The sequence below is a fragment of the Podarcis pityusensis genome (genome assembly GCF_964106645.2).
Source record: "Podarcis pityusensis genome assembly, chromosome: Z".
Taxonomy (NCBI): domain Eukaryota; kingdom Metazoa; phylum Chordata; class Lepidosauria; order Squamata; family Lacertidae; genus Podarcis; species Podarcis pityusensis.
In genome coordinates, this window is record NC_138044.1 from 6,845,444 (window position 1) to 6,865,243 (window position 19,800).

At 44.3% G+C, this 19,800-nt stretch overlaps 1 protein-coding gene across 2 annotated transcripts in view; it reads left to right on the forward strand.

Moving 5' to 3' along the window:
* Positions 1–1,514: 1,514 nt before the first annotated feature.
* ASTN2 (astrotactin 2) overlaps positions 1,515–19,800 on the forward strand; it is a 704,920-nt gene continuing 686,634 nt past the window's right edge. For both annotated transcript variants that reach the window (XM_080990791.1, XM_080990792.1), the window contains exon 1: positions 1,515–2,257. In XM_080990791.1, the coding sequence (XP_080846917.1) occupies positions 1,690–2,257 (568 nt within the window). In that variant the 5' untranslated portion in view covers positions 1,515–1,689. The remainder of the gene's footprint in view (positions 2,258–19,800) is intronic.

Sequence of the window (19,800 nt, forward strand, 5' to 3'; positions counted from 1 at the left end):
TATAGGATTATGCTATGATTAAAGTTGGAAGTGTGTTTCTAGGCACATTTATTTTTTCTCATGTGAAGAAGTGAGCCAGCATCTATATCTAGAACCTATTACAAGTGTGTGTTTGATGACCAAAAATTGCTGACCACATGAAAGTGCCATATAAATGCTAAGTACTAATTTTCTAATTATTGTTTAGTTGAGAGAGAGAGCCAGAAAATTAAAGGATTTTTTTAAAGGACTGATTTTAAGGACCCAGGAGAGCCAATTTTATTTTTCTCTCCTAAGTAGTGAAGTGAGCTTCAAAACTCATAAAGTTAGAAATCTTGAAGAAAGAAATACGTGTTTCTAAGTGATGCAAATCTGTTTGGCCCCTTGAAAGTAGGCATACTTTCTAAGTAACAATGTTATTAATACTATTTCAATTAAGCCTGAGTTTTGCTTGTTTCTCTCTCTGGAGAAGTGAGTTAATATCGATTAAGTTGGGGATATTTAAAGGGCTGTGTGTATGTGATGAATGCCCCCTCAATATCATTAACAATAACTAACAGAGGTGTGGTATTTTTGACCCCCAAGCTCTCCATGTTACCCTAGTTATTGTTAATAATAATAGTTATTATTATTTCTTTTTGTGAGCAAAGATGTGTTTTATGTTCCTGTTTTTTTTTTTTTTTTTTTTTTTTTGAGCTGTGCATTACACCTAAAAAGCACATTTACCGGTATATTTATGCAAAGGGAACAGAATCTAAAAAGTCAATAAAAGTTGGAAATCTTTCAAGCTCAGAGTTCTTCGAATTTCTTTTAACTCTTCAAATGCTGTACACACACAGAGCCTAATTACTAATATTACTAATTACGACGAAACGTTTTTTCTCTCTCTCTTGTGTGTGTGTGTATCACCTAATTATTAATATTATTACTATTATGATTTTAAAACACATTTGCCTTCTTGTGAGGGGGAGGCAGGATATATTACTAATATTCATTATGATTAAACGTCTTTTTCTCTCTCTTATGTGTATACGTACATCCTAATTACTAATACAGTATTAGAGTATATCTAATTATGATTATTTTTAAACAGGTTTTCTTTCTCATGTATGTGTGTGCGGGGGAGGCATGATATACAGCCTAATTACCTAATATTAGTGCCAATTATGATTAAATACATTTTATTTACCTTGTGAATATGTGCGCGCGCACACAGAGTCTAATTACTAATATTATTACTAATTACTATGATTTTAAAACACGTTTCCTCCCTCTCTCTCGTGTGTGTGTGTGGAGCCATGAGGCGGCCAGTCACCCAGACTGCGCTTTAAAGTTGGGACCTGTCGAACGGAGCGTGTTTTCGGGCGGCTCAAAAGTAACTCGCTTTGATTTTGGAAGCAGGTCGCTTGCGAAGCGGCGGCAGCGGCCAGAACCAGAGCCAGCGCGCAAGGCGGAGCCAAAGCAGCGGCGGCGGCGGCGGCTGCCGAGCTGGGGGGCGGCTGAGTCGGGGGCGGAGCAAGGGCGGGGAGGAGGCAGGCGAGGCAGGCTGTGCCCGGCAGGCGAGTCGCTCGCGTCGGCTGCTGCTGCTGCTGCTGCTGCTGCGACGTCCTCCTGCTCTCTCTCGCTCCTTCTCTCTCGCTCCCTTGCTCCCTCTCGTTCCCCGGGTCCGAGCCACCTCCTCGCGCGCCCCGCGCCCCTCTCCGCTCGGGCATGGCAGCCCCTCGCCCCTTGCTGCTCCGCCGCCGCCGCCTCCTCCTGTTCCTGCCCGCCGCTTGCTCTTCCCCATCGGCGGCCGCCGCTGCGCCCGCCGCCTCGGCTTCCTTCTCTTCGTCGCCTCCGCCGCTACTGCCGCTGCTGCTCCTGCTGACCAGCGGGCCGGGCCCTTCGGCGGGGGCGGCCGGGAGAGTAGAACCGGGCGGAGGAGCTGGCGGAGCCGGCGGGAGGAGCGGCGGAGCTGGCGGCGGCAGCCCGTGTCGGGAGAAGACGGTGACGGTGTCTACTCTGCCGGTGCTGAGGGAGAGCGACGTCGCCTGGAGCAGCGGCGGCGGCGGGAGCAGGAGCCCCCCGGTCGGTTCATCCTCGGCAGCGGCGGCCCCGGCTGCCGATTCTTCCTCTTCGTCGTCGTCTTCCTCGGCTGCTGCTGCTGCCGCCGCCGCCTCACCGGGCTCGTCGCCTCCCGCGGACTCGCGGCTGCTGCTCTTCGTACGGACCGAGCTGCCCGGGCGCGTTGCTGTGCAGGACGACCTGGACAACACCGAGCTGCCCTTCTTCACGCTGGGTAAGGTGGCGGGGGAAAGCGACCCACAACTTGGATGGGTGGGAGGGGAAAGGGGAGCGGGGTGGGGTGTTTGCCTAGAGGTGCCTCCGTACTGCCCTCTTCGCCTTCTTTGTGGGAATTTATATCTGCCTGTCGGGAGCTCCTGCAAAAGTTGTTAGGCGACCCCCTGGGGTGCGGGGGGGGGGGGAAAGAAGCATCTCTTTCTCCCCCCCCCTTCCCCGCAATTTATGGAGGTAGCGCATGCGACCCCTGGGATGGGGCAAAAAAGAGCTCCTCTGCTTTTTGTGGGATTTCTTTCTTTCTTTCTTTTCTATCTATCTATCTATCTATCTGGTGCTGCAAAAGTAGTTAGGCGACCCCCTGGGATGGGGAGAGAAGGATGCTTTCTACCCCAAATTTGTGGGCATGAAGAGACTACCGAGGTCACACATAGGACCCCCTGGATAGGGAAAGAAAGACTTCCTCCTCCCACATCCCTTTATTGTGGGGATTTATATCTATCTATATCCTCAGGGTAGGGGTATAAATAAGCTTTCCTTTCTCCCCACCCCTCCAATTTTTTGTGGGCATGAAGAGAGTATGGAGGCAGTACAAGCTCATACGACCCCCAGGATGATGCAAGAAATACATCCCTCCTAGGGGTGGGGGCATAAAAGGAACTGCAAAGATTGCCCCCCACCTTCCTCCTCCCATTGGGTTGAGGGTAGAAAGGGATACATTCCCCCTGACCCCTTGGTGAGCATGGAGGGTGTGTAAAGGTAGATGGGTTTGCCCTCATGACCACACACAATATGGGGATAGAAAGAAGTGTCCCCTCCTTATGGGTGTAGCAGGAGTATAACACCCCCAAAAGGGGGGGGGTGTAGAAAGATGCCCACAAAGGGGTTGCTCCCTCCTTTGGGGGCATGCTGGGAATAGAACATGGATACATGCTGCCTCCACTTTTTTGAGCCTGGAGAGCTGAAAAGGTGCTCCTCTTGGCATGAGGAAGCAGCAAAGAAAGGCGGGCATACCACCCTCCCACCCAGAAGGGGTGGAACGGGGTGCTGACACCCCCCCTCCCAATGAGGGAATGCAGAGTAGAAGGGTGGAAAGAGATCTGCCTGCTTTCCCTGAAACGTCTCTTGGGGAGGAGGGTGTAGTGTGCTACCATTACTTACTCCAGGTGCTGTACAACTGAAAAAACAAGAACAAGTCCTTTGCAAGTTACTTGCAACTGAATGTTCCGAGAGGGAGTAGGTGATGTCTGGAGCGAGGTGAGCAAAAATGTATAGCAAACGTGAGGTTTACTCCACAGAACTGCAGGTTCTCCTTGAAAGGATGGACTGGAATGGGGATGTGAGATGTAGTGGATGACGGTGCCTAGTGTTGCGCTAGGTGCTGTGCATCTTAAATATACGAACAAGCACTTGCTAACAGCTTATTGGAATGGCTTCAGCTACACAAATAATATTCCTGTAACAGCTTATTGGCTAACACACTGGGGAGCAGGCACCCAATTGTCCAGTGATGGTTGGGGTGTGCAAGGCTTACCATACTTGAGTTGTGACTTTTCTACCCCCAACTTTCCCAGTGGGAACATACATTGGAAGATAGGTAGGCTTATCTCATCTCCATGTGAATAGGCATTGGAACAGTGGGCTGGAATGAAGGGGCAACATTAATATTGTGCCAGGAATTGTAATTAAAAGCAGCCAATTCCCTGCCTAGTTGCATACAAAAATTTGCCCGCAAGGACTAGGAGAGAGACCCTACTTTGGGGGTGGGGTTGCAAGTTTACTATGATGGGTTGCAAAAGAGATGCCCCATGGGCACACTTACTGGGGATGGGAGAAGATCATGAGTAGTGAATGCCCAGCACATAGGTTAAATGGATTTGTGCATGGGGATAACACAAGGGAAGGCATGGGGTATTGGATGGCATATTTTGCAGGAAGCATTATATGTGCATTTAGGCAGGCGAGAACAAGATTCAGCAGAGTAGGCGGGAGGGCAGTGGCATGTATTAGAAAAACCATTCAGGAGGTACAGTAGGTGGCCAGATGAAGGAATTGTGTACACTGGTGAGTAGAATAGGAGAAGGGCATGTCTTGAAATGGTGTGTTGGAGGGATGCTCATGTGCTGATGGCTGGAAGGATGCCGTGCTGTGTTTCTGGTTTCACAGACAAGAAGCTTTTTGGAGAAGAAGGGCACTGAATGAAGAATATGTTTCAGATGGCAATGGACAGTTCAGTAGAAGGAGACACTGGGCCAGGGTGACCCTTCTGCAGATTGAAGGGAGCACACCATAGCACAGTAGCGAGGGGTGGGTAGGTAGGTGGTGGGACACAGAGTGAGAGATAGTATAGAAATGAAATACTAAATAATAATAATATTGATAATAATACTCACTGATAGGTGAAGAGGATGCTTTGGAATACTGCATCAGGGTTTGATCAGTCCTAAAGTGATGGAGAACCAGTTGCAGATGTTCCTTAGATAAAGTGAGGCATTGATAGGAATGGGTAGGTTTGGGAAGAAGTGATGATAACAGCTGTGGAACAGCCTGCTGCAGCAATTTCTTTGGCAGGAAAGAAGGAGATGATGTACTAGGATGCAATGTGCAAAGCACCAGTCATGAGAATGTCCTGGGAATGGATGTGAATGCATAATATGATGGCCTTGTGGGGTAGCATACCAGGCATGGAGGTTAATCAGGTAGGGAAAGAGCCAGTTGCAGGCTACAGCAGGAGAAAGGGGGCTGAGATCCAAGGCCTACGATAGTGTAGGAGGAGCTGTGTGTGTAGATTGGGAGGGGTGGGAAGAGAGGATGAGTTACCTTGAACATTTTTGGGACTATGGGAATTTTTTCTAGGTTGCAAGGGCTAGTCCAGGTTAGGAAACATAGAAAACCCTAATTAAAATGTTGTGCAGCTTGTCTGCATTAGATTGTATTAATAGTCATTTTAAACTTTTTCTTTACTTAGGGCAAACTAGCCACATTAAAAGCTGTGTAATGTGATTATTATTTTTCTTTTATGTTTGCTAGGATGTTATAAATAAGTAATAATAAGTTATGTTTAAAAAAGAGAATATTTTGCCACTTGAACAACCCCTCATGTGCATTTGGAAAATCTTGTGGTGGATCTAAATAAATAGTACTCAGAATAAGGGAGGTGAATGCAAGTTAGCTGTGCTCTGGGGACTGACAGATGGTGGGATGGAATTTGGATTGGTGGTGGTAAGGGATTGTCTTTGCAATGAATTCTTGGTGGCGCCACCATGGGTCAAAGCAGAATGACTGAGAACTGTGGAGCAGGTAGGCACTGAGGGTCAGGCGAAGGATAGCTGTTCTCCAGTGAGTGAGAATGTTATGAAAGGTGATTCTAAGATGTGTGGCCTGGAGGCTTGCTTCACTAGAGGTTGGTGTATAGGGGAACAGTAATGAGACTTGTTTGGTTGGTATTCTGTGGTATATGAATAGGATTCTAAGCACGTGTTTGACCTACAGTTGCTCTAGGCAACAGTGGAGAGGCTGGGATAACTCCTGGCAAAACTGCTGGACAACTTGTTCTTCAAGTTGCTATCCCTGGCTCCTGGTTTCTTCTGCTCCTAGTTATGACAACTAAGAGTGCTAACACTATTGATTGACTGTTAATGATTTGGCTTATGCCTTATTTCTGTTCCTTGGGGGTGGGGGGTGAAAGAGAGAGAGAGAATGCCTTGGGCAGAAACATGTTTGTCAGTAACATTTCCATACAGTTTCTAGAGCTTTGTGGTGGGTTCATCTGGAGATGCTAAGCAGTTTATGGGTTTTCTTGCCATCTCCTATTACTCCCTTGCAGTGTGTGGTGGACTGAGTAAATTGTCATTTCCATCCCTCAAGGATTGTTACCTTTGTCCCTGTGGATGTTTAAATTTAGGCCACATCTTCAAATGGAAAGTATCTTTCCTCTTCCCTGCCCCCTTTCCAAGCTGCCAAACACTTTGAATTTTGTAAAAAGACATTCTTTATGCTGAGGCAGGAGTCTCTTTAGTGCTGCTGTCACTTTGCTGTGGCTTGATTTCCTTCTCTTGCAATTGATAGCTTAATTATCTTTTAGCGCTTTGTAATTTCCCCCCTTCCCTTCTTCTGCTTCCTGGTGCGTTCCATGTCCCCCTCCTTTCTGTTCTCTTCGTCTGGTTTTGGAACAAGATCTGCAAACCTGCCCAGTATCTCTTGCTTTGGAGGAAACTCTGCTCATCTCCAGTGTGGCAGGTGGCATCCTTAAAAGACTCTGTTTTGAAGCTGAATGGTGGAGTATGAGAGTTGCGCAAAGCTAAGGCTTTGTTCTAATAAGCATCTTGTATATAAATATTTTGTTCTGATTATTCTCATTCTAGTTGTCATGGTCTGTCACTTGAGTGTCTCTGTGTGTTTGCTCCAAGCTTCTAAGGTTCTCTCTAGTCTAGTGGGAAGAAGAGAAAGGAACAAACGTCTGTCATCCTGTGTGTACCTTGTTGCTCTTTTGCTCTAACATGGTGTGTTCTTGCCAGGCCTTGTCAAGGTTGTCGTGTGTATCATAGCTAACTTGTTATCCTCACTAAAAGTAAACTGTTTAGAATTCTGCATCCAGAAGCAGGCTTTCTGCTCTGGCAGAACAGCAAAGGCAGTCTGTTGATCTCCACACAGCTCCTCTTTTATCTACCAGCTTCTTCCCCTCACTGACGCTTCAAAACCTTGCTGTAATTTGTGGATCTGCTTGGCTTTGTGCTGCCACTGATTGGTGCTTAACTAGCTGTGGTTGTGAGTCCCCCTCACATATCTTGCATAAACTTAAATGTGTCAGGCTGTTGTGTAGGTACACATATATGCCTGAAGTGCAGCTGTCCTAGGCAGTCTTTAGAACACTGGCTTAGTTTTGTTTAAAGCATTTTTTTTCTTTGATCAGGGAAAGTATAATGCTGATGAAAAATACAGATTTCTCCACACTGGGGTCCTTTTAACCCTTCCCCAGTGATTTTAAATGCTGTTTTGTTTTGTTTTGTTTTTATTTTAAAATAATACAAGAATTGCTAAGTAGAGCTTTCTATTGAATGTGTTTCTCTCACTAAAAGCACAATTTTATACTCTCAGTTACACTGGGTGATGAGGTTGCAGGGTTTGGTGAAAGACCCGTCACGCTGGTTGAAGTGGATTGAGTACAGTGGTACCTCGGGTTACAGATGCTTCAGTTACAGACGCTTCAGGTTACAGACTCTACTAACCCAGAAATAGTACTTCAGGTTAAGAATTTTGCTTCAGGATGAGAACAGAAATCGTGCTGTGGCGGCGCGGCAGCAGCAGGAGGCCCCATTAGCTAAATTTGTACCTCAGTTTAAGAACAGTTTCAGGTTAAGAACTGACCTCCAGAACGAAAAAGGTTTTTAAACTGAGGTACCACTGTATGCTGCTACTGTGAAAGATACACCAGAGACTGACCAAATAAGGTAGGGTTGCGGGCAGCACTAGGGTCTACCCTAACTCCTCTGATCATGGCCATGGCCATGTTGACAGTGCACTGGACCTTGAGTGAGACGTTTCCGTCTTACGGACATCAGCAGAAAGGATATTAGCTGCCCCTGCATTGAGGGCCACCCCACCCAAGACATCACAACAGAGCAACTTTGCACATAGTCACAGCCCTCTACCACCCATGGGTATAGCCGGGGGGGGGGCAGGGGGACAGCTGCCCCCACTCAATCAAGTAAAGCAATAAAAAATACTTAAATAACTGAGGTTTTTACCCCCTCCCTAATATAAAGGCTGCCTCCTAACAGAAATCCTGGCTACACACATGCTAAAAAGGTAAAGGTAAAGGACCCCTGACAATTATGTCCAGTCATGGACGACTCTGGGGTTGCGGCAGTCATCTCGCTTTATTAGCCGAGGGAGACGATGTTTGTCCACAGACAGTTTTTCTGGGTCATGTGGCCAGCATGACTAAACCGCTTCTGGCGAACCAGAGCAGCACATGGAAACGCCGTTTACCTTCCCGTCGGAGCGATACCTATTTATCTACTTGCACTTTGACATGCTTTTGAACTGCTAGGTTGGCAGGAGCAGGGACCGAACAACGGGAGCTCATCCCATCCCATCGCTGGGATTCGAACTGCCGACCTTCCGATCGGCAAGCCCTAGGCTGAGTGGTTTAGACCACAGCGCCACCCACGTCCACCCATAAACCCCATGCTACCACTCCATAAGCCCCACATGGAGAGATTGTAATTCAGATGACAGAACAGGCAGCTTCAGGTTATCTCTCCCTTTCTCCATGCTATGCACAATTAGGACTTTAAAGGGAGAACTTTGATGAGAAACGGAGAAGAGGAACTGTCTCCAGAATGTAAGAAGAGCTCGCCAAAGGCCCATCTAGTCTAGCCTCATGTTCTCACTTTGGCCAAGCCGATGCCCAGTGGGAAGGTGACAAGCAGTGCTTCAGTGCAACAGCACTCTCCCCACTTGTGATTTCCCACAAACTGTTATTCAGACACATACTGCCTCTGACAGTGGAGGTAGATAGAGGCGCCATCTCTGTTGCTGCGTTACCCCTGCCAAACACCTGATTCATCCGGTAGTGCAGCAGCAGCAGCAACAATAACAAAACGTTTTTTATATTTATATTTTAATTTTGCTGCTGGGAGATTCAGGGGGTCAACAGGGTAGCGCAGCAGCAAAGGACGTGTATTTTGCTACCTTGCTACCCCAACAAACAGCTGATTCACCTGGTAGAACAGCAGCAGCAAAACCCCTGCTGACTCCATGAATTATTCGGCCAGGTAGGTGATGATGCTAGGCACCAAAGGTGGCACCTGGAATTCTTCATCTGGTTGCAAAAGGCTGGTTGCCGGTCGCAAAATGTGGCTGGCACCTGCTAATTTCAGACATTGCTTTTGCATGCATTGCAAATACTCATACCACTGAGCTATGGACCTTGTCAGGACTATAATGCTGGAGAGGGGGGGCGAGTGGCTCCGGAACAAGGACCAGACATGTCATATGCAAGCATATAAATGGGTGTGTAGTTTGAAATCTCTTGAGAATGCCTTGCCACAACTCTTAAAAGTAACCAGTGCCCTTAGGCAGTTGAAGGTGAAACCTTGTGCTTATCCAGAGTCTGCCTCATGAATTACTTTGGTGGTGCAGGCATGGCTAATTCAAATTCATTGCCATTTCTGCTCTTGCTAAGAGAAAAATGAGGTTTTTTGATACATAGGTTTTACCCGGAGTAGATCCATTAAAATGAATACATATAAATTAGTTGCATTCATTAATTTCAGTAAGTCTGCTCTGAGTAGGACCAACATTGAATACAACTAGCATTTGGAATTCACCATTCACCAGGTGCATTACATGCCAGAGAACTGCTCAAATATGACCAAACTAAGCTGTCCGGTCGCTTGCTTTGCACCTGAGCTGTCTGTGAGAAGTGGAGAAACTTCTTTGTTTCCCGACCTCAGCACCACCTGATCCCTGCCCGGCTTGCTTCAGAAAGACTGTTTGGAACACTAATGTCTCAACAAATGAAACTGACTTGTAGAAAATGTTACTTGAAAAAAGAGACATTGCACATACTTTTGTAAACCAATAAATATTTAATAAAAATACGTTAAAAAAGGAAAGAAAGAAAGAAAGACATCTTTCAGCCTTTCTCAACCTGTGGGTCCCCAGATGTTGTTGAACTACAGCTCCCATCACCCCTAGCTAGCAAGGCCAGAGCTCAGGGATGATGGGAGTTGTAGTCCAACAACATCTGGGGACCCACAGGTTGAGAACTGCTGGTAGATTCTGGATGAGAAGCGAAGGGGGTGGGTGTGAAACTATGAGCGGAGGTGACTCCCTGCCCATCCAACAGAGTCCCATGGCCCGCTGTCTTGGGTAGCTGCCTGGTGGGAGTGAAGAGGAGCTGTGGTGTTTATGATGATTAGGGCAGGCAAGAGAAGGTGGTGGGGAAGAGCAAGCAGCTGCCTTTTCCCTCCCTCTGCCCCTCCCTCCATCCCTTTGACTCCATCAGTCTTGCTCACCTCACTCATATCCACTGAGGAAGGGGTAGACCTTGCCTGTGTAGAGACACCAGTCGCACAGGGCTCAGACTCGCTCTTTCCTCAATAGTTGTAAAACTCACCCCACCCACCCCACACTCCTCCCCACAGCCTGTCTTCCTTGAACCTGCCAGAGGGATGGGCTTTGCTGCTGGAGCAGATTTTGTTGGGGAGGAGGGGGAGACCCTGAAAGGAGCAGAGAAGAAGATGAGAAATCGGCAGTGTGAGCAGCAACTCTGTGTCTGCTTTGCTTGTTATATGTGTGTGAGAGATAGCAGAAGCCAATAGCAGCACTGCCTTCTTGCCTGTTTTAAGGGCTGAACTGAGGAGGGGGAGGCTCCAGTAAGCAGTTTAACCCTCGCCTGTGCAGCATTCAGCCGCCCCTGATTGGCCACACAATTTGTGAACAGGGGATACCCAGAACACATAATATAAATAATGCAGTTAGGAAAGTCACCAACATCGACAGGGAGAGTCTATTCCATAAATGGACTAACATTTTGGAGCACAGAATAGCAGGTGCATTTGATTTTTCATGTTTATCCACAAAATAAATACTCAAACATTGGCATGTAGTATCAGTAGTATCAAACTTTATTTGGATCACAAACCAGCATAAGATGAAACATACGGATAAACTGTACACATAAGACTTAAAACAGGTAAGGGATAAAAACTAATCACAGATTATACCATTGTTGTTGTTGTTTAGTCGTTCAGTCATGTCCGACTCTTAATGACCCCATGGACCAGAGCACGCCAGGCACACCTGTCTTCCACTGCCTCCCGCAGTTTGGTCAAACTCATGCTGGTAGCTTCGAGAACACTGTCCAGCCATCTTGACCTCTGTTGTCTCCTTCTCCTTGTGCCCTCAATCTTTCCCAACATCAGGGTCTTTTCCAGGGAGTCTTCTCTTCTCATGAGGTGGACAAAGTATTGGAGCCTCAGCTTCAGGATCTGTCCTTCCAGTGAGCACTCAGGGCTGATTTCCTTCAGAATGGATAGGTCTGATCTTCTTGCAGTCCATGGGACACTCAAGAGTCTCCTCCATGTGAGGGGGACTGCTCTCACCATCTGCCGTGATCATGGAGCCCAAGAAAGTAAAATCGCTCACAGTCTCCATTTCTCCCCCTTCTACTTGCCAGGAGGTGATGGTCCCAGTGGCCATGATATTAGTTTTTTTGATGTTGAGCTTCAGACCATATTTTGCACTCTCCGCTTTCACCCTCATTAAGAGGTTCTTTAATTCCTCCTCACTTTCTTCCATCACTTTGTGTCATCTGCATATCTGAGGTTGTTGATTTTTCTTCTGGCAATCTTAATTCTGGCTTGAGATTCATCCATTTCAGCTTTTCACATGATGTATTCTGCATATAAGTTAAATAAGCAGGGAGACAATTGTACTCCTTTCCCAATTTTGAACCAATTAGTTGTTCCATTTCCAGTTCTAACTGTAGCTTCTTGTCCCACATAAAGTTTTTTCAGGAGACAGATGAGGTGATCAGGCACTCCCATTTCTTTAAGAACTTGCCATAGTTTGCTGTGGTCGACACAGTCAAAGGCTTTTGCGTAGTCAATGAAGCACAGGTAGATGTATTTCTTGAACTCTCTAGCTTTCTCCATAATCCAGCGCATGTTTGCAATTTGGTCTCTGGTTCCTCTGCCCCTTTGAAATCCAGCTTGTACTTCTGTTCTCGGTTCACATACTGCTTAAGCCTGCCTTGTAGAATTTTAAGCATAACCTTATTATACCATACATCACTTAAAAAGATAAAGACAAGGACAAATGGTTAAAAGCGACTATAAGGGAAAGGAACACAGGTCTTGCATTTTGGACCTTCAGTTTAGGCCTAGTTTGTGGCACAAACCATCCTTTGACGAATATCCATTATGGCAGCGCAAAATCTAGCAACTGAGTATGCAACATCTGGGTTTTCATCTTGAAGTAGTATGGAGGTATAAAGTTGTTCTGTATGGCTTGGAAATTTATGTAGTACAGTTGTACCTTGGATCCCGAATGTCTTGCGAGTCGAACATTTTGGCTCTCGAATGCTGCAAATCCAGAAGTGAGTGTTCCGGTTTGGGAACATTCTTTTGAACCCAAACGTCCAGCATGACTTCCACGGCTTGCAATTGACTTCAGCCAATCAGAAGCCATGCCTTGGTTTCTGAACATTTTGGAAGTCGAACGGACTTCTGGAACAGATTCCGTTCAACTTCCGAGGTACGACTGTATAGGCAAGATGAACCTTACTCGTGTATAGTATTGGCAGTGAAAAAAGGCACGTTCTGTTGTTTCCAGTTGCCCAGAGCCACATGGGTATTTCCTCTCCTCATAGAGTATCTTCCTAAAGAGGCCTTTCTGGATGGCTGAAGGGAGGGCCTGGCAATGGGCCAGAGTGAAAGCCCTTTGTTGTTTTGGAATTTCAAGGTTGGTATTAGGTATTTGGGAGGTGAGGTGTCTTCTGGTTTCACTGGTTTAAAATTTCAGGGACCTGGCTAGATCTGCTTGGCATTTTGTATCTTCCACGCAGTGTTTAATAGTTTTTTTGGCTTGTTCATATCCCATTTTGAGGATAAAGCAGATTTGGGGGACTTGGGGGCGAAAGGCAAAAGTGGGCAGAGCAACAAATTTACTTTTGTACAGCAGGCTAGTTTCTACACACTTGAACATAGCCCTCTTTATTTTTCATCCAAGTGAGCAAGAGGCATCATAAGAGTTCAAGGAGATACTCCAGCCAGGCAAATGTACTCAATGAGGGTGTAAAGCTGCATTGGTAATGGATATGACCTGAGAAGAGGGTGTAGCCCAGGTGTGGGGAGAGTCCTGATGACCAAACAGAGACTTGGAGACCACATTTGGCCATATCCTAATTTGCCAGTCTCTTTCCAGAGGCACCCCCATCACAATCTGTTGTTGTTGTTTGCATATAAAGAAAAACATGACCCACCCTACCCTAGAGTGAAATCTATCTACTAATCAGGATCACTTTAGACTTATTCTCTAACCACAGGCATTAGGGGGGAAAGAGAGAGCTGCAATTGTCCTCCACGCTTCAGAATAACATTGTGCTGATTCTGTTATGTGTGAAGCAGCCCTAAGCCTGACTGCATATGATCTAGCTTGCTTGTTACTAGGAAGCATGAAATGGCAGGCTGAGGTTGTCGTCCTGATACCAAGAACTTGTGTGCTTGCCACATTAAACTAATAAGACTTGAATCTGTGGGGACTGGGTTGCTTAGCGCGATGCAAAGAAATGCAGTTTCCTGGAGAATAACAGTAACATCACTTTAGAAAACGGCATCAGCTATTGCTGCCCTTGCAGTTGAGATAAATTCCTGTGCCAGGGTTTAGAGTCAGTCTTCTATAATTGTGTGCTGGCCATCACTACATCTTCTGTGAGTGTATTTCCTCATGGAAATTCTACTTTGTGAAGAAGCCTGCCCTTTTTTTGCCATTCATGCCATGATCTAGTGTTTTAGTATTGCAAGAGAGGAAGGAAAAAAGCCCACTCCCATTTGTTTGTTTCCACATGATGCATACTTTTAAAAAATTCTTTGATTGTTCATCTTATCTGCCTGAGAAGAATGGTTAGGGAAACTTTTTCTGAATTCCTCTAATGTCATCTGTTAGCAACCACTTATCATTAATGGTCAGGGCTGAAACCAATAATGGGCAGTGCATACTCTTTTCTCTGTTTATTCTCTCTGCCCTACCCCTTCCCTTGCCACCAAAAACTGCAAGTTCCCCATTTCTGCTTTTCAAATAAAATGTCCCATATATTGAAACTTGTCTTCCAAGGGGGGTTGCTCTTGCCCGCAAACATTTTGGTTGCCCTTTTCTGTATTTTCCCCAACTGTACAATAACCTTTTTGAGATGTGACCAGAATTGTGCGCAGTATTCCAAGTGTGGTTGCAACATAAGTTTGTATGAAGGCATTGCAGTATTGGCTGTTTTATTTCCAGTCTCTTTGATCCCTATCATGGAATTTTCCTTTTTTCACAGCTTCCAGGAGACACTGGGATGTTTATGTTGAGGTATCTATTACAACCCCAAGAACCTTTTACTGATCAGCCCGCTGTCAGCTCAAAGTTTTAAGATGCATTACTTATATTCATTGTGCATTGAACTGCATTTCTCGTTTTATGCCCATTCATATGTTTTAGATAAGTCCTTATAGAGTGTGATGCAATGAGTTTATTGTTTGTACCAACATGGATATTTTTGTGCCCTCCCCAAAGTCAGCTGCATGCTGGCACACATAAACACACCCACACCACATCCCCGCTTGGTATTGCAGAGAATAGTATAAATAAGATTTCTTTTTAGTATACAAAAGTAAGTGCAACAATCCAAGCATTACCTCTTGCTGTCTTGGTCTAGGATGCAAATAATTGATGACATGTCCTTTAGGGGCATCAATCATACCTTATCTCATAGCTGTAACTGTTGAAAAGTTATGACAGTTCTTTTTACTCATCACATGTCAGAGAAGTATTTTAGCCCACTAGGTGGTGTTGGTGACTGGATGGAAATGCTTCTACATGAAGTTTTCAGCGCTGAATTTGGCTTACAGTAGTTTTAAAATTTTTATTTTTAAGTAGCCCTTATGGGTGTGGGGATAATTATTCCAGCTACCCATCAGAGCCCAAAAATAGCTTTGTGGATTTGTTTGCATGATTACTGCAGGGGATCTCTGTCAGAAAACCCTGCTCCTGACTTCGTTTTCTTAGTCTCCTGGGAGCTGTTAAAATACATATGTGGTCAGCCTTTTTTGCCCATGGAATCGTCAGCTTTCTCTGTTCTCCATAAACTTGCCTCTCTGTTCTGTCCTATCTTGGTGTGGCTCCAATAAAAGAAATGTTCATACTGTACAGTATAGAAATTGGAGAAACAAACTTTGTTCACTACATTTTGAGTTCATATCAAAAAGTATGCTTTTGTCAGAGAGATGTAAGAGACTGCTCCCCTCCCCATAAATGCTTATAGATGTTTCCTGTAGCTCAGGATGCACTGATATCTTGCAGTGCATATCTTTTTTCTATCTTTTGTCATTTTCATCACCATAAAAGACTGCTGGCTCTGATCTTTAGACCTTTTATATGAGAAGGTCTCTAGTCTTTCAAATATATATCGTAATTTTGTCGGCAGCCATAATATTTCTTTCGTATTATTCTGTACCTACCTTACGTTCCATCTCATTTTCTTGAACTGTGAAATGCTAGGTTAGCAGAGCAGAATGTGAGTGTGTCACCAGCTTGCATGGGTGTTGTAAGGGTGTTTATCAATAAATTCACTTTGTAAATTAAAGGTAAATTTTCTGGGCTTGAATTCTGCTGTGTTGCACAAGGACAACCTTCTGTCCTTTTAGGGTTGTTATCTGATATGAGTTGATGATCTGATAAGAGTGAGTATAGGAAAGGTTTTCACAAGGGGCTGAATCCCTGACATAGAACTATACTACATCGCCAATCAAGTACGCCACACAATCCCTTACATTCTAGAGGATGAGACAAAACAATGGGTATACTTGGAAAGAGACATATTTGAAAACACACCCACCACAGCATACCCATTCCTCCCAAACAAACTAAGGAAAATCCCCGCAAAATTAAACCGGTTCATGCAGACCATGCTTAAAGCATGGAAGGAAGAAGTAGGCAAACTGTCCCCAAACCCATCCCCACTAATCCCCCTGGTTCATCACCCACTATTCAGCACAAAACCTCCAGGTACAAACCTGGCAAGCCAACGGCACAAGAAATGCAAGACAAACTAAGGGACACCCAAATGCCCTGGCTAACACACCACCAATTTCATGCCCTCTTAAACAATCCAGTTGTTAAAGCAGCAGCAACTATATCCTTAACCACCTTTGAAAACCTTCTCCTAACAACAAAGGAACAAGGCAAGGGGATGGTATCCACAATATATAAAATATTGCTTCAAAGCCCCACAAACTCCCTCAATGCAATCAAAAAGCATGACATAGGCTATGAAATTAATGCCACCCAATGAACTGGAATGTGATCTAATCCTCCCTTTAAATCCATCTCAGCCAAAAGAAGGAAACTCACTCTGAAACTCACATACAGATGGTACTTAACACCACGGAAACTGGTGATACACCCAGGAACTTCACCAAAATGTCAGAGAAGCTCCACCTCCACAGGCACATACCTCCACATGTGGTGGGAATGCCCCAGAATCCAACCCTTCTGAACAACAGTCGTACAAGAGATATGCAAAATAACTAAAAAAGTATTAGAACTCACCCCAGAACTGGCCCTACTGAACAGTTTCCAAGATCATAATGACCACTCACATTACAAAGAGCTTATAACCCACCTACTCTCATCAGCCAGAAGCCTCATAGCCAGACACTGGAGAGACCTGTCAGGAGTGAACATGGACAACTGGTACCAAGTCATATGGGAAAAAACCTTACTAGAAAAAACTAACAAAAATTGAGACTGACACGGGGGCAAATAGAAGAGAATGCCTTCACCCCAGTATGGCTCCCCTTTATCACATACACAGCCCAACAAGACCACAACAACCCACCAACAACATATGAATGAATTTGGCTTACTTGACCCAACAAGCCCCTCCCCCTCACAAATGCAAACAAAAGCCACTGCAGACAACCAATCACACCCTGCCCCCCAATACCTCTCACTATCAAGGAAATGTAACAAGCAAATAGAAAGAGAACCTACCCAGTTGACTCTGACACCCCCACTAAGTAGAAGAATATAAGGTTTACCACCATCCCTCTTCTCTTCCTAATCTTATACTGCATACAACACTAATGTCTTACAACAAATGTAACTGATCTGTAGAAAACACAACCTGAAAAGAGACAATGCACTTACTTTTGTAAACTAAGAAAACCTTTAATAAAAATTATTTTTAAAAACAACAACAAGGGGCTGAATCCAATGATGCACGTACAGATTTCCATTTGCACAATGGAACCTGCCTTTCCTCTCCTCTACCTCTGCACCTTCGCAATCTGCGGTGGAGGGTCTTCCACTCCTCGAGAGCAGATTTATAGAATTCATTTATTTTTCAAAAACTTAACTAGCAAATGCAATAAAATGCAACAAATGAACAAGTACATTGAGGCACAGGAAAGGTTAATAAATAATGCAGAAATACAATGTAGAAGAAGGCACAATTTGTTTCGTTCAGTAAGTCTCTCTATAGTCCTCTGTGTGTTTGAGGCGGTTTTCTTGTATGGTTGTCATGGCATATATAGGAAAGAGGAGGAGGCCAAGATGCATAAAAAGTCAGTGGGTCTGAAGCTGGCTAGTCAGTTTTTCTGCTAACACAGCATTCCAAATATGGGCATTCCAAGAGCCAAGGGTTAGCCTTTCAGCAGAACACAATACCTGACCATTTCTAATTGTGCTGCTACCATAAGACAAACTATTTTTCATGACTTACATTCTAATTAAGATTGCCTCTGGAGAAGATTTTGAGGGTGGGGTGAGAGAAGGGAGAATTTTGACTGTGCAAGAAGAAGTTGGTTATACTAGTAGAACAGCACGTTGGCTTACGACCCATGGCTAGTATTAAATACACAGAATAGTAGGTAAGTAAACTCAATGTTTAAACTGACTCCAGATAGAAGTTTAGATGGACCTCTCATTAATTTGGATTCAAACAACTGCATAAATATTTCTGCATGGCTAAATGAACTTTTGACAGCATCCAACTAAGTTCTGTTCCAAGTAGAGCGACTGAAATGTGGGCAGAGAGTTGTTACACTCAGTTCCTGCTCATCACCTCCCCAAATGAGGCATCTGGTTTGCCATTGTGAGTTCGGGATGCTGGACTATATAGACCTTTAGCCTGATCCAGCATACTCTCTTATGTTCTTAAAAGTATACCAAGATCGGTATTATTTGGCAACCACTTAAAAGACTCAGCATAGAATCCTAGCACTCCTCCTAGGGAACAGAGTGACTTCAGCTGAAAATTACAAACAAGGACAAAATTACAAACCTTGTAATAGAGGAGGGAGCACTCTTGGACACGCAACTCCATTGGTACAGCTCTTCAGACACAGGAATACATTATTTATAATTATATGGCATGAAGAGTCAAAGGCCTCTAGAGCTTTTGCCTGTTCCTGCAGGCTATTCTAATGTTCTTATTATGGCTACAACCCTTTGTGCTTCTTAAACAGGGACCAAGTGGCATTTGCTTTTCAGAAAACTTTGAATTGAAATTTTTTATACTGGTGTAAATTGATAGAGACCTGATTAAGCATATTTCATTGACATATTTAGCATATATGTTTATATGCACATAGACAGCTCTTACTGTCAGAAAGTTTTTCTGTATGTTTAATCGGAATCTCCTTTCTTGTAACTTGAAGCCATTGGTTCAAGTCCTACTATCTAGAGCAGGAGAAAACCAGATTGTTTCCTCTGCCATGTGACAGCCCTTGAGATATTTGAAAATGGTTTCATATCTCCTCTGAATCTCCTCTTTTCCAGGCTAAACATACCCAGCTCCTTTAAGTACTCCTCATAAGGCTTAATTTCCAGACCCTTGATCCTCTTGCTTGCCCTCCTCTGCACACATTTTAGCTTCTCAACATTCTTCTTAAATTATGGTGCCCAGAATTGGACATAGTATTCCAGGTGTGGCGTGCCCAAGGCAGAATAGAGTGTTACTATGACTTCCCTTAGTCGGGACACTTTACTTCTGTTGATGCAGGCTAGCATAGTATTTTGGGGTTTTTTGTTTTTTTTAAAATGTTTTTTTAAAAAATAAACATACAACAAAAAACAATTCAAAATCCAAATATCGAGATCACTCTGAATCTTCTGACTTCCCCCCATCCCTTCCATGCGTCCTATTGATAATATTTTCCAACTGCATATTAATACTTCTCCGATTTTTTTGTCTTTCTAAATTATCTATACATTCCGTTACAAGTGTGGTTAAAATCCTGCCAATGTTTTAACCTGCTTACAACGATCTCGTATATAAATTATAAACTTTTCCCATTCTTTTTAAAAGTTCTTGTCTTCTTGATTTCTGAACTTCCCAGTTAATTTTGTCATTTCAGCATAGTTAAATTTTTTAATTGTTTTTTTATGATTTTTTTTAAAAAAATGTACTTCTTTAACACTTCTGTGTTTGCTACCCTGGATATCTTTGAGAGGAGGTGGATAGCTCGGTTGGTTAGAGTGTGGTCCTAACAAGGCTAAGGTTGCTGTTTCAAATTAATCGCCATAAGAGACAGCTGCATATTCCTGCATTGCAGAGGGTTGGACTAGATGTGTTGGGAGACATTCTGCACAGAAACATGTGTATACCTTTAAGAAGTTTCTGTAAGCTCTGGGTTAATTGGTTGCAGCTGGCCGTGGCTACAAAAGGAAAAAAGCTGCAGTTTGTACTCTGCCTGCAGGAAAAAACACCCAGAATTTTTGCTGTTTATTGTTTTGTTATAAAGTCTTCGTTTTAGTTTGGTTTTACACCTG